General features: G+C 35.9%; 1 protein-coding gene across 4 annotated transcripts in view; it reads left to right on the top strand.

The window, feature by feature from the left end:
- The window catches only part of LOC126693506 (uncharacterized), a 77,771-nt gene extending 61,546 nt beyond the window's left edge, over nucleotides 1–16,225 (top strand). Inside the window, exons 2-3 of one of the 4 annotated variants that reach the window (XM_050389494.1) lie at nucleotides 375–965; nucleotides 15,976–16,225. In XM_050389494.1, coding sequence (XP_050245451.1) covers nucleotides 375–965; nucleotides 15,976–16,026 — 642 coding nt within the window. In that variant the 3' untranslated portion in view covers nucleotides 16,027–16,225. Of the gene's footprint in view, nucleotides 1–374; nucleotides 1,158–14,374; nucleotides 14,689–15,384 lie in introns of those variants that run through there. The other 3 variants (XM_050389492.1, XM_050389495.1, XM_050389493.1) reach the window with 3 other exon arrangements.
- Nucleotides 16,226–16,275: the final 50 nt, after the last annotated feature.

Genomic DNA, 16,275 nt, shown 5'->3' with positions numbered 1-16,275 from the left:
AAAGAAGTGCATTGGCTAATTCAACAGTTCCACATTATGCAGGACTCCAAAAAAAAAATTTATGTATGAAGTGAAAGAGTTTGTCATAACTTCATAGAGCAAACGATATTATCTTTTGCAAACATAATTAAATTAAATCCAATTATGTGTTTGAATTCAATTGAGAAATTGAATGTACTACTACGGAACTATACCCAATTATTGTCCAGCACATATATTCTAGCATTTCTCACTTTAATTGTGCCCCATATGCTCCTTCTATATCTTTATAGAAATTGCTTTGATTGCTCACTGCTATTTTGTAAATACATCTAATTCCATTTTAAACATTTGCTTTTTGTAGACTTTTGTTCTAATACAACCTTATTTTTCAGCTATCTGGGATCTACAAGAATGTCATAGCCACAGACACAAGTCCAAAACAGCTTGCATTCGCTCCAAGGCTACCCAATATTAGATACCAACTGACACCTCCTACCATGTCTATTGCTGAGCTTGAATCCAGTATTGCACCTCAATCAAGCATTGATGTTGTGACCATTGCTCAGGCCATCCATTGGTTTGATCTCCCTAATTTCTACCAACAAGCGAAGTGGGTACTCAAAAAACCTCATGGTGTCATAGCTGCCTGGTGCTACACCGTGCCAGAAGTTAACGAATCAGTTGATGCAGTCTTCCAACCCTATTATAACATTGCTGTGGAGCCTTATTGGGATCCGGCACGTAAATTGGTGGACAACAAGTATGAGACCATCGATTTTCCATTTGAGCCAGTGGATGGAGCTGATCATACTGGACCGTTTCCATTTGTAACGGAAAGATTAATGGATTTAGATAGTTATTTTACATACTTAAGATCATGGTCAGCATATCAAACAGCTAAGGAGAAGGGTGTGGAGCTTTTGAGCAATGATGTGATTGAGGAATTCAAGCGTGCTTGGACTGAAGATGGACAGGACAAGAAGGTTGTAAAGCATCCAATTTATCTGAGGATTGGAAGAGTGGGGAATGAGTAAATCAAAAGACTAGCTTGGATAAATTGTGGCACATCTCATATGAAAATAAACCATTTTGTTTCAAAGGAGAGATGGATGGTCATCATGGATTCATTTCCTTTGTCAGTAAAATTGGGAGTAATAAATCAGTTGTGTTTATCATGTTGCCATTTTATACAATGGAATTCTGCTTTTGAATGCTATTATATTAGAAAGTAAATGATGGCTACCAAATATCATCATTAAGATTGTGATTTTGTTTATCAAGCTTTTGAGACGATTGCTCTTGATTTGGCAAAACTTTTGCAACTGTAAGGATTGCTTATCCATTGGTTTCTATTAGTTTCTAGGGATAATTACACATAACCCACCTGTGGTTTGGGCGAAAATCACTTTGCCTACCCGTGGTTTGAAAAGTATCACTTAACCCACCTGTGATATGTTTCCGTCAATCTCCTTAACCCACCTTAAGTCCAACCGTTACAAAAACACCTTTTAACCCCAAAACACAACATAACGCGAATCAAAACACCCAAAACTTGGAAACTTTTCGAGAAAGAGACCTATGGTGAGATCAACATGTTCTTCGTGGTTTGGAGTGTCTGGAGAGGGAGAAAACACAAGTTTCGCAACACTGAAGCTAGGGAAGGTAGTTTCGGTAAAGAAAATCAAGGTATTTGTGTCTGTTCTCGATTTAGGGTTTCAGATTTTGTGTTTGTTCTCATCTCATTTGTGGGTTTAGTGCAACTTACATCACTAAAGGAGATCCTGTACAGAAAATGATGTTGATGAGGATGAGGGTGACTCTGACTCTTCTCTCATTTCCTTCAACTTGTTCTTCTCTACCAAAACGGCTACATTTCTTTCACCAGCGCGACCATTTGAGCCCAAAGCCACCACTCTTATTAAAACTGGACATTTTCTCTGTAGTCTGAACCCGAGAGATAGAGTAGCTATAGGACCCTGATATCCCAGTATTGTTCTGTGCCACCCAAAGACCCACTGCCTCAAACATCCACCAATCAAACCAACACCCAAACAACCACCAAACCAACATCCAAAGCCACCCCAACACCCAGCAACTACTGGCGAGCAAAGCCCCCCACCCACAGCCCACAACCCATGGCGAGCAAAGCCCACCATCGACGACCACGACAAGTGAAACGAAAACCCAGAAATGAAAAATATTCAAGCCACCGTTGCTGTCACCGTCTTCCTACCCCTACCGCCATCGTCCCTTGCTTCTACTGTCGCTGCAGCCTTCAAGCATCTGAACCGAGAGAGACAAAGAAGAAGCTCATCGAGAAGAAGCTCGGTTGTGGCCAGGTCGAGGAGCTCATTGAGGAGGCTCATGAAGATTAGTTTGTGTTGTGTTTGGGTGGTGGGAAAATGGGGCAAATAAAAGAAGAGAAAAATGGGTATTTGGGGGGATGGGGTTTTTAGATTGTTTTGCAATGTGGGACTTTGAGAGCTGAAACTTAAGGTGGAGTGTAATTTGTTTTGTTGTTTTGGTGTGTGGTTTGGTTTATTTAATTGTTGAGAAAGGAAAAGAGTATGAAAATTAGTTTGTGAATTATTTGTGTTCTGAGAAAATAGGAGTGAGAGAGGCAATGGGGCTTAGGCTTTTTATTTTTTTTGGGTACGTTCTTCATGTTTAAAATTTGTGTGAATGGAGAGAGAGACAAATACCACTTTTTGATCTTGTTTTTCTTGCATTTTTGCTCTATTTTTTGTTTGGGGAGGAGAGAGACATAAAATTTGAGCAACAATACCTATTTACCCCTGATTTTAACAAAGGTGGGTTACGGAAAATAAACGGAACATACCACAAGTGGGTTAAGTGATACTTTTCAAACCACGGGTAGGCAAAGTGATTTTCGCCCAAACCACAGATGGGTTATGTGTAATTATCCCTAGTTTCTATTAGTTTACCATCCAGGTAATTTGGAATGAAATCAGAACTTGGGTAATGTTAATTGTAAGGTTGAATTTAGTCAACCATGTGTTGGCTTTATTCCATGACAAATTTGCTTGTAATATAGCACTTAGAAACCTTGTATTTAGGTGGGAATCATGTAAGGGTAGTGTGTGAGAGAGTATGAAGAAATGCTCAAGATAGTGCAGTGAAGCAGAGACTCGCGGCTAGGACTCGCGGGTGGCTCGCGGCTTGCAAGCCACCAAAAGTTGCTCACGTGCAGAGCATGCAGGGGAGCTGAACAGTCACGCCACCTGGAGCACTACACGACAAAAATCCAGACTGGCCATTAAATTAGCTCGCGACTTAAACTCGCGACTCAGTCAAGTCGCGAGGTCAAGTCGCCAGCCAGCCCTGTTTTTGGAAAAACTGACTCTTCGTATTCCATTCTCACACCAGTATAAATACCCCTCATTCCCACAAGATATGTGTGGCTATTCAAAAAGAAAAGCCCTAAGAGAGGTTTCTTCAAAACACCCACCCAATTAGAGAGAGCTACTCATTCTTAGAGAAAAACCTTTGTAGTCTCTTCTCATTCCCTCTCTCATTGTCATACCTATTGAGAGGAGATTTCTATCCAAACACTACCCACACCCATTTAGAGTGTTGAGTGTTTTTGGAGTTTTGGGAAGCATTGGAAGATGTCAAGGATGGCGGATGCTATGATTTAGTAGCGGAATCCGGTAAGCTAGAAAAGAAAAAGGTTCGGCGCAACCTCGTTGGAGCAAGAAGCTTGGAGGGCTTAGGTGCACTGGGTAGATTAGGCTTGGAGGGTCTATTGCTGTCCTTGTATCCCAACTGTATTTTCTAGTGGATTGTTTACCGCTTGGAGGGCGGCAGAGAGGTTTTTCGCCGAGAACTTCGGTTTCCTCTTCGATAACACATCGCGTGTTGTCTTTGTGTTTGCATCTTCCTTCCTCTCTATCTTTGCCTTTTTATTATCTGCTGTGGTTTTATTTTGTTATGGCTTAGATAGTCTTTAACCAATTTCGTATTATAGCATGTGTTAAGTTTCCGCACACTAGTTGTTTGACATATTGCTTGTATTGGTTAAGTTGTAATTTGGGGGTCTAAACGTTCAAAGGTGTTTTGTACACGTTTTTGAACTTTCATTAATATATTCAAGTTTTTTTTTTTTAATTTTAATTTTGGTATAATTTATGTCTTTTTAATGTACCTAGATGGAAAAAAGTGATTTTGATTGTCTTTTTAATTTATGTCTTTTTAAGAGGCTCGTTCTTCTTGGCCTTCATCCTGGCATACAACTCTTGATTGAATTTGGTCATCATCTCTACATAACAGAAAGCAACAAAAGGGAGAAGAAAACTCAACCAAACCAAACTCACTTTTTTCTTCAATCTCAATAGCACGCAGGACAAAGGGAGAAGGTTCCGGACCAAGGAAGTGACGAGCTAAAGTTCTGGGATCGACGAGGTCGTCGAAGTCATCAATCGTCTTCGCGTACTCAGTGGCTGCCTAAATGCGCTCCTTGTATCTACTCTTGAGCTTACAACCCTTCTTAACTGCAAAAACATAACAAGTAAAGGTTAGTGACAAATCAAATTAAAAAGGAAAAAAGAACTGACAAGAAATAAGCAAAAGACAACGCACCTAGCCTCGAGGTCCCCCACCAACGAAGCAACCTAGGAACTTCACCCCAGAAGTCATCTAAAAGAGTCTCCCACCCATCTCCAGATACAAAGAAGTACCTAGACTTCTAGTACCAGAAGGACGAAGGAAGATCCATGATGATCCTCGCCTTCCTAACCTAGGGCATAAGCTCGTAGTACCCATATTTTTTGGACTCCTTCAAATGATACAGGTGAACAAACTCGTCCAACCTAACCATGTCCCCCTCAATGATGACCATCTAGATCTCCATACAGCTAATCACTATCCTTCACGAGTTTGGCATAAGTTGCCCAGGAGCGATGTTGAAATGGTTCAGGGGTTCCATGATAAATGGATGGATGGGATACCTAAGGCCACGCTGGAAAATAGCATTATAAAAGCATACTTCTCCAGGCAAGAAAGCACAGGCTTTTTCCTATTCACGAGGAAGTCAAATCCTGACCTCCTTAAGGAACTGAAATCTATCCGTAAACCTGAAAAGGGTGTCAGCATCTAAAGCACACTCCTCCTTGAGGGTGTGAAAAGACCTAATTTCCCTCCGTCCAGACGATGAAGGACCAGAGGCAGCAGTATCTACCTCCACCTTGACGGGGTCATCGCTAAACGATAACCCAGTCTCAAGCTCACTAGACCTCACCTCAGACACCATTTCCCTAAACCAATTTAGAGACTGATGTAGCAAAGGGTACAAATCAACCAACACTAAACCTAAGCTACTATCCCTAGATACAAAACCCTCAATTGGGGGGCAATGGGAGCTAAAAGAACCTAAATATGCCCCTAAACGAGTAAAGAAGAATGAAACAGAAGGACAATGTTGCCTAACCTCAAAGTTTTTGACCATGGAATCGAAAAAAAAGAATACGAATTTCTATTCCTAAGTAGAAAAGGAAAGGCAAATAAACTTTGCTATAAAAGGAAAAAGGAAAAGGAAGAGGAACCGTACCTCAAAAAGTGAAAGTCAAGCTCAGAAAGGAAAAAATGCAAGAGATCGAGCTTAGAAAAGAAAAGTGCAGAGTAAGAATGGCAAGAGAAAAAAAAAGTGAAGAAGAAGAGAGAAAAGTGAGAAGTTTAAAAGCTAAACTTGGGAAACTGAAAACTGGCGGGAAACCCAAAAGTCCCTCGAACAAAACGATGCCATCCACCACTTAGAATGCGCCACATGGCCACGACACGCACAGTGCCATCACTTCGCATTAAATGCGAATAAAACAGAATCTCAAGAGTCACATTTGAACAAATGACCTTTCATATTCTCAAGATCGTCATCACACATAAGGATGACCTCAGAATAGGGGGCAGCTAATAGGCCAGATAATTATGTTCATCCTAGCGAGCTAGCTTGGACAAAGAAGAACGTCATAAAGACAACCGTTCAATGCCCCGACGGTTACGTATTGACAAGGAGACCGTTGTAGCCTCCATTAAGGCTACATTAAGCAAGCCTAAGACGTTACAAAGAAAGCATTCAAGCCATCATTAAAGAAGGCCAACGGCTAGTAGGAAGAAAAGCCTATTTATAGGCTCAACCAAGCTCAAGACAAGGTAGATACAATATTCACTCTTATTACAAGTTCTCTCAATTCTCTAATTAACTCCTAAACTCTATTTTCTGACTTTATCATCAGAGACTCCATGGTCGGCACCACACCGGTAACCACTTGAGAAAATTCCTATTTGTAGCCCCTTGCAGGACCTTTGACGAGCCTGTGTTGGGAACCTTCTAGATGAACCTAACTACTGATGATTTTAGCATCAATAACTACAATGGAATGCAGATATTCCATTCCTGCAATATATAAAGTCTGGGTGTCATAGCAGGAATGGAATATCTGCATTCCATTATAGTTCACTGTTCATAAGGTTCAAGGGGAGAATGCAGATATTCCATTCTTGCAATATATAAAGTCTGGGTGTCATTGCAGGAATGGAATATATGCATTCCATTATAGTTCACTGTTCATAAGGTTCAAGGGGACCTTGAATCTTATGAACAGTGAACATTTGACGGCTGTGCCTTCCTCATTCTTTGCTACATGTTTTTATCCTATATATAGTCTCCGTGTCACTGTCAAAAGTTCACTGTTCATAACATTCAAGGTCCTCTTGAACCTTATGAATAGTGAACTTGGACCTTGAATCTTATGAACAGTGAACTTTTGACAGCTGTGCCTTCCTCATTCTTTGCTACATATTTTTATCCTATAAATAGTCTCCGTGTGTCACTGTTAAAAGTTCACTTTTCATAAGGTTGAATCTTATGAACAATGAACTTTTGTTTTTTGCTAAATTATGAACAGTGAACTTTTGACAGTGGCACAGAGACTATATATAGGATAACAACATGTGGCAAAGAATGAGGAAAGCGCAGCACATGGAGGCGAGAACAATGGCGGACAACAATTTTCGTCCAGAAGAGTTAGTTAAAATCTCTTTGCATTAGTTTTTGCTTTACATTTTTTTTTATACGCTCTTGAATGCTACTACTTCAAGTCCATCATTTTGTAATAAATTCTTTCATGACTAAAGTTTAAATTTTTTTTTTTAATTTTAAAAAAGGTGTCAATATCTTACCTGCAGGATCATTTTCTGCTTTAGTGGGCACTGCTAAGTGCTAAGTGCTAACAGCTAAGCGCTAATAATTTACAGAGCATTTGAGTTTGTCATATATCCAGACAAACCTGGCATCTTTATTGCATTTTTTTTTTTTTTGGAGAAATACATAAACATTTCATTCATCTAGAAAAGAGATACAACAGAGAAAGAAGACAACAACTGGGAGAAAAACAACAAACAACTACACACCCCTCTCCTCAACGAACCCGAAAGCCCAGCAATTAACCTGTGTTTGCATATTAAAATTTTGGGGTTTCTTTTTTTGCGCTGTAGCAACCCCATTTAAATGCCCACTCTTTGGGCATTAAGGGGTATTGATGGGCTCATTAAAAGGAGAGGGAATAGTTGTGGGTTCCGGGCTGGGTGATATTTGGGCCTCAGAGAAAGACATTGGAAAGCCCAAATCTGAGGCTTTGTCAACCACTTCCTTACCCTTCAGTGAGGACCATTGGGAAACACGTGATAGCACAACAGAAGAGGGTGCTGGGCTCAAGGGGCATACCAAAGCATCATTGCTCTGGCTCTCTGACAGCACCACGTTGGAGCTAGTGTGATTTGACAACGCCATAGAGTGCCTCGCTTGCTCCATACCCAGCCGCGCTTGACTAGCAGCCACTAGAGTGTGCTGAACACCTGTGATCTCCACCATTCTTTCCTCCTCCGACCCTCCTCTGCTAGCAGCACAATGTTTCTCAAAGACCCCCTTAAATCCATTGCTTTATTGCATCTTTTATTAACAATCAATATCTTTAACACATGTTTCTCACAAAAAATATATATAAATAAAACACATCAAACGGAATTTAGGACACTACGGATGTTTTTTTTTTTTTTTTTTTTTTGGACATTATAGTGCTCCTCTTAATTACTTAGATAAGTTTTTTTTTTTTTTTTGACTTGTTCGTATCCCCAAATAAAGGGAAGGAATTTATGATAGAAATCAAAATTATAGTAATTATAGAATACTCTTAGACTCTCATAAATTCATGCTTTCTCTCTTATATAATAGTGGGAACTTACTAATTAAATTCATGGTAAGACCTATAATTCATTTGAGATGGGAGAGTATGCATTTATAATACTTTCAAAATGTTCAATAATTTTCTAAAATTATAAACTCTCACATGCCAATACCATAAATTCTAATTCACAAAACTTGCTCTTTTTTTTCTTTACTTTTTTTTATAGGACAAAACTTGCTACTTGAATTAACTTGTTGCGTCAATATTAGATGATAGATCAAAATCAAGATACAAAAGACTCTCTCTCTCTCAAAAGAAAATAATTTTTCCCTATAATTCGGATAACAGGAATTATAAATGGAGTGTGTTCAAGAAACCATATTTTTTGGGGGTAACGATTAGTCTTGAGTCTCTTGACAATAGCTTTCAGAGAAGAAAAAAACTTGCACACACAGCAAAACAAAATATTTTTATAATTGATAAAAGAGAGAAACAAACAAAGAGAAAATAAATAAAAACAAAGACAACAATTCAGTAGGAGCAAGCAAAATAAAAACTGGGGTTTATTTCTTTCTAGAGGAATATTAGATGTAAGCAAGAGGATAATAAAAGTAACTTGATAGTGACACAAAATTGAAAGACTTGGCAAATAATTTAACTTGCACCTCTAAATTAAATATGAGCATTAATCTAATTACAAGAAAATATTTTGTTGGCAAATCGAATGTCATGGATATTCCTTCTGCTCATTCATCAACTGTATATCCATTAATATTGCATGTAATCTGAGGCAATTCTATGTTTTTTTTCCTCTCTGTTTTTCACAGTCGGCAACAACTTGGTTCCTCCACCAAAGTCCATACTGCTTTAGGTTTTCTCATTTTAGCGCTGCTTGCCCTTCTACAAGTCAAGTATCAAAACTCTGGCAACCCATTTCAAACGCATGGTGCAATTATGTCATCTTTTATTGTACTTGTGATTGGTTACGCTTTAACATTGGCAGGGATAAGCCAACCAACTCTCAACACAAGCTACCTCCATATAGGTAGGAGAATGTGCGTCATTTTAGGAACTTCTGCCTCTGGCTTGCTGGTAGAGATCCTTCTACCACCATGGGGAATCCTAATCCTCGCTATTTCTGCATTAATGTTTGCACAGTTACTGTATGTCTCACATCAACAGATTCTCCAATGCTTTAGACAAATTTTCCAATCAATCAATCAATCTATTTCAGAGGCAGTCAAAGCTCTTATCTAATGTTAAATCCACATATTAATATGTTAATATCAATTTAAGTTTCTGCTTTGTGTATATTTTGAATGTCACATATGTGAATACACAGCAAGGATAGAGTAAAGTGCCATGACTATTGCCAAGACAATTAGCTATGTTTCCTCGGGAAAGCTAATTGCTGATGAAAGAAAATAGGAAGTGACTCATATGTACTAAGATTACAAGAAAAATAATGTGATAAATCAATTATCATATACATGTGTTTATGATTGCTCTAAATGATACAAGCTGGACAGGGTGATCGCTTTAGCTGTGATCTATTGTTTCAAAATTTTATATTTTCATATAAAATTTTAGTTTGAGTTTTGTTTTCTTATTGTTGCTATGGTAGAATGAAATTTGTTTCCCCCATATGAGAGGGTAAAAGAAATGGCTTCATGTTCCCACACAAAAATGAAAATCATTTAATAGTTGTGTTTTTAAATCTTTTAAAGAGTGACATTCAAAGTTCAATAAACAGAAATGTTAATGAGATGACAAAAAAAGTGTGGTGTAACTGGTGTTGGTTGTCACATCTACAATTCCTTCATCAACTTCTCCTTGTAAATTAATTTAACAAAAAAAAAATCTTGATTCTATGTGAGTGGTTGATATAAACATTGTCAATGTTCAATACTTTCATGTTTCTTTTCATACTAATCTGGCTCTTCAGGGAGTGGAAAAGAATACCCTCTTATTAAGGGTAAGATTATAGTTCTATGAAATATCACCTTTCCAAGCTTTTAAGTTTTCTTGCAATATACTTCTTTTAAAAAAAAAAGTATTAGTCCTTTTGTAAGTTTTGTGCATAAACTGCAACAATTTGAACTTAAGAAAGCATTCTCTCTTAGTGCAGTTAAGATGTTGGCTAAGAACTTGGTTCCAATGACATTTTGTAAAAATTAAAATAAGAAAGAGAAATGTAAAATCAGGGTGGTCTTACATTCACGCAAAAAAGAAAACCATGACACAGATAGTAAGATACAGACCACTATAACCAGTTAAAAAGTGAAACTAGTAAGTGATTGGTGTTCCTTTTAATAGGTCAGACTATATACTCTTGATTTAATCCAAATTATCTTCTCAAAGTTTTTTTTTAAGAACTACTTCAAAGATCTGTCAGATTTCTATTGAATTCATTATCTACACATTATTTCATAACAAAAAATTGTTTTCTTTTTAAATGTACGGTATGTACTATGTACCCATGTATTCCACGCAGCTTTGCACAAAAAGAGATGCTGGTCTCAAATGGGACTTCTTCAACGCATAAACTACTTGAATTACCACTCACATAGTAATCTGAAAAACATTTATTGTACATAACTACATTAAGTGTAGCTAGTGAGTAAATTCTTCTCCAAGCGTCATAATCTAAATGCACCCTGACAAAATCTAACTACGAATTTCACTAAAGCTCTTATTGAGAGAGGCTTTTATCAAAGATTCAAAAGAGTAATTAAATAGTACTGGTAAACCCAAAATAGTATTGAAAAAACCAATTTTGTTGGAACTTCTGGCTTGTTGATACCAAAAGACTTGACAGAATTCCTATTTAAATCTTCTAATTCCCTCCAATTTTAATCTAGATATATGATGCATGGTTTTAAAAAAAATCCAATGATCTTAGAAGACCTATATAAACCACAAAAAATTAGAAAAAATGACACAAGTTTCACATTTGGCTAAAAATTGGAGATTAGAAGATTTAAATGGGGGAGATCTTATCCCAAATTGGAAAGCACAAAGATGATATGGTATGATGATGTAGCTTAATGAAGAAACAGAACCCACTGCTCACCTAATAGTAATAGTTTCAATGCAATTTCTTGTGGTAAGGCTGCAGCTACCCCACTATCAGCCATTGCTTCTACTGCAATATATGCGAATGTTGTGACAAAGCCACTGCAAATATGAGATATATATAAATATATATAAATATATATATATTTATAGAATGCTATATCCTAAACTAACCATACAATTAATCATGGTTATTAGACTTTTTTTTTTTTTTTTTTTTTTTTATGAACATCATGGTTATTAGACTTGTATAAGTAGAATACTTTGCTTGCATACCAAGTAAACTTGGGCTAGGGCCTTCACTATGGGGGTTTGATATATTTAACAATGAACCGCCTAATTATATAGGTTGAGGTACTCTATTAAAATTTGTTAATTAATTGTTGATGCATTTAAAACCAATTGACAAAACATAAACCATGTATAGGTTTGTCAAGAGCTTTTTGTTTAAGCTTAGAGTTTTGTAATTCAATTGATTGACACTTTCTAATGTGTTAATAACATTCAGAGTTCAAATCAGTTCTCATCTTTTGTAACTATCAAATTATTAACAACAATAAAAAATAAAAATAAAAATTTTAAAAAAAGTAGTTTGTTTAATTTTTAGATTTTTTTGAACCTCAATTTTTTCCCCCAAGTATATTTAACCCACTTTCAACTAAAAGTAATTAGCAAAAATCCAAATAAGCTGATTCTTAAAGGAAAAAAAAAAATTTGAGGAAGGCAATCCAATTTAAATTAATATTATGTAGTAAGGTTTGTTCCTCATGTGAATATTATCTAGTAAGGTTGTTCTCCGGAAATTCCATAAATATTTCCTTGCATTAAATAAAATCGATATTAAATTAAAGTCAAAACTCAAAAGAAAATAGTAAGTCATGATGACATCAGAGAAGATTGTTTAAACTTTGTAATGAATTAATCAATTGCAAGGATCCTAACCTAAGCTAACATCAGTTGAAATTTTGAAACCCATTAATTACTTACGATTAATGAAAGATGTTAGTGACATGAATGACCATTACATGGCACAAAGATCGAATAAACCTAAATCTAATTTTGGTACCACCACAGCACATACATCCAATGGCGAATCACTGAATCCTACCCAAATGGACACCTAACTTTGCATAATGTGTATTATTCAACCCGAATGATATAGTTTGCAACTAGAATAGTTTGTTTAAGAGTATGTTTGGAATCCGCTTATTTTGCTAAAATTAAAAACTTTTTGTTGAAAGTACTGTAGATAAAGGTAAAAGTTAGCTGAAATGATACAATGAGACTCATGAATAGTACCACAAAGTACAGTGGAGTCCATGAATAGTAGTAAAAATAAACTGAATAGTAAAATAAACTGACAAATTTCATCATGCCAAATGCACACTAAGTGTACATGAATATAGTAAATAAACTATTGTCTTTTCTGTTAATAATGAAAGGGAAATACTTGTTTCGTACACTTTATAGTTGTTGCACACACTTTAACACACGCAAAAATTGCACAGATTTACTGTATAATAAACATTACTCATTTTGAAACAAAACATATAAGTGATAATAAGTTATTAGTAATTCTAGTACTATAAACTAAATCACAACTTTTGCCATAACTGTCTTATTTGGTAGACTGTGACCGGCTACCTATCACTTTTATATAAACCCACCACTTTTTTCCATCACTTACAATTAAACATGTGAATAATTGTGACAAAAACTATGACTTAGGGGGTGTTTGGTACACCCACTCAAACACACATTTTCAGTTATTAAACAACATTATACATATTTTTATACACTTTTTCACTTACACATATTTCCACACATGTTTTCAAATACATGTAACAAACAAAGTTATAATAGTCCCTTGATTAAAAGACCGAAATGAGACTTCGTGGACAATTTGTGTACCGTCACTATTCCTCGCAATAGACAAGGTACGTTGGCTCCATGCCGGCACCACATTCAGCCAGGGGTTCAAACTGAGTTGGAAATAGAAATTTTTTTTATATGTAAAATGTAATATTTTTAAACTTTTTTTTTAACCACACTAAAATAAAACTTTGGAATACACTAAATTTTCTTTGAGAAAGTCCACTGAGTACACACACACAAATTGACAAAAAAATTGACACATATTAATATGTCAGATTGTTAATAATAAGTAAAAAAGTGATATCAGTATTTAGCCAAATTGAGAATTAGTGAAAACTTGACAGCGTGATAGGTGTGAAAAATGTCGTCAAATTTTTTGTGTAAATAGCATTACTTGTTTTCTTTTAGCCAGACTGAATTGAGCTTAGTCCCCTTAACCATGGTTTGGCCTTTTAAGAAAAAGTCCAAACAACAAACCAATTTGATCTCAAATATATTAAAAAAAATAGTAATCGATCAAATCTCATAAAAAAATATAAGCCACCCATAATCCATTTGAATGGAATAAAGTTTTGGAATATGCTAAATAAACTTATAATTTAAATGGAATAAAGTGTGAAAAATGTTGTGAAAATTTTTGTGTAAATAGCATTCCTTGTTTTCTTTTAGCCCGACTGAATTGAACTTGGTCCCCTTAACCCTGGTTTGGCCTTTTAAGAAAAAGTCCAAACAACAAACCAATTTGATCTCAAATCTATTAAAAAAATTAGTAATCAATCAAATCTCATAAAAAAAAAAAAAATAAAAGCCACCCATAATCCATTTGAATGGAATAAAGTTTTGAAATATGCTAAATAAACTTATAATTTATTTTTTATTCTCTAGTTAGTTATATGGAAAAATTTTCTAATAAGAAAATCATGTAGACACAAAATTCATCTTCTAAGCGAATTCATGAATCAATCACACAACGATTCCAAAATATGAAATTTTATAAAATGTAATTATAACACTTTATGTATTTACGTAAAAAAAATATATATATAATGTTAATATATCGCAGTTCTCGTTTATTTTAGATTTAGTACTATAATTCATGTTTTGTAATGACCCTAGAAATTAAAAAAATATAAATATAAAAATAAATAAATAAATCCGGAGCCGCCACTGTGTTTGCTCCAATGAAATTTGGGTCAAAACATGATTATAAGTATAACACGGAACTCGCGATGATGCTTCCTCAGTTAGCCCTGCCCTGTAAAGTTGTGATTCACAGCAAATGGGTCTTCTTCACCTCACGTGGCTCTATCTTCCATTTTTTTTTTACAATCTATAAATGGGGTACCTAAGATAGAATAGAGCCATACTTAAAACTTGGAGAGAGAGAGAGAAAATGAAGAAGAAAGAAATGGCAGACTTGTTCATTAAGCAGGCAAAGCAGTACGCAGAGGGTAGGCCTAGTTATCCTCCACAATTGTTTGAATTCATTGCTTCCAAGACACCCTCTCACGACCTTGCATGGGATGCTGGCGCTGGAAGCGGCCAAGCTTCTCGATCTGTGAGTAATTCTTTTCCCCTTCCATCCATCTAAATAACAATTTTGTTTTTTTCTTTGCGGGGTCTTTTTGTTCAAGCAAAATTCATTTTAGTTGAAACGAGGTACAGTTCATTGGGTGCAGTATATTTTTTTTTTATGATTAAAATGATAAAATACTATGCACTTTTCAATTTATAATATTTAATTTGAATTATGAAATTGATCAATTTCAAATAAAAAAATAGTTAAAGGATCCTAATAACTAGTATTACTGGTGTCGTGACACTAAATCATACTATGCCAAAAATTTTAGTATATAAGCTATAATAGCCCACATTACTAGTAGTAAAGAAAGAAGTGCATTGGCTAATTCAACAGTTCCACATTTGCAGGACCCATAATAAAGTTATGTATGGAGTGAAAGAGCTTGTCAATAACTTGGCAGAGAAAACAATATTATCTTTAGCAAACATAATTAAATTCAATCCAATTATGTGTGAATTCAATTGGGAAATTGAATATACTACTACAGAACTATACCCAAGTATTGTCCAGCACATATATTCTAGCATTCCTCACTTAATTGTGCCCCATATGCCTCCTATATCTTTATATAAATTGCTTTGATTGCTCACTGTTACTGAGTAGATACATCTAATTCCATTTTAAACATTTGCTTTTTGTAGACTTTTGTTCTAATACAACCTTATTTTTCAGCTATCTGGGATCTACAAAAATGTCATAGCCACAGACACAAGTCCAAAACAGCTTGCATTCGCTCCAAGGCTACCCAATATTAGATACCAACTGACGCCTCCTACCATGTCTATTGCTGAGCTTGAATCCAGTATTGCACCTCAATCAAGCATTGATGTTGTGACCATTGCTCAGGCCATCCATTGGTTTGATCTCCCTAATTTCTATCAACAAGCGAAGTGGGTACTCAAAAAACCTCACGGTGTCATAGCTGCCTGGTGCTACACCGTGCCAGAAGTTAACGAATCAGTCGATGCAGTCTTCCAACCCTATTATAACATTGCTGTGGAGCCTTATTGGGATCCGGCACGTAAATTGGTGGACAACAAGTATGAGACCATCGATTTTCCATTTGAGCCAGTGGATGGAGCTGATCATACTGGACCGTTTCCATTTGTAACAGAAAGATTAATGGATTTAGATAGTTATTTTACATACTTAAGATCGTGGTCAGCATATCAAACAGCTAAGGAGAAGGGTGTGGAGCTTTTGAGCAATGATGTGATCGAGGAATTCAAGCGTGCTTGGACTGAAGATGGACAGGACAAGAAGGTCGTAAAGCATCCAATTTATCTGAGGATTGGAAGAGTGGGGAATGAGTAAATCAAAACACTAGCTTGGATAAATTGTGGCACCTCTCATATGAAAATAAAACATTTTGTTTCAAAGGAGTGATGGATGGTCATCATGGATTCATTTCCTTTGTCAGTAAAATTAGGAGTAGTAGATCAGTTGTGTTTATCATGTTGCCATTTTATACAATGGAATTCTGCTTTTGAATGCTATTATATTAGAAAGTAAACGATGGCTACCAAATCTCATCATTAAGATTGTGATTTTGTTTATCAAGCT

The sequence above is a fragment of the Quercus robur genome, chromosome 7, assembly GCF_932294415.1.
Source record: "Quercus robur chromosome 7, dhQueRobu3.1, whole genome shotgun sequence".
Lineage (NCBI taxonomy): Eukaryota > Viridiplantae > Streptophyta > Magnoliopsida > Fagales > Fagaceae > Quercus > Quercus robur.
Note: the sequence above shows the minus strand (reverse complement) of the source record. Positions and strands in the feature narration are given on the sequence as shown.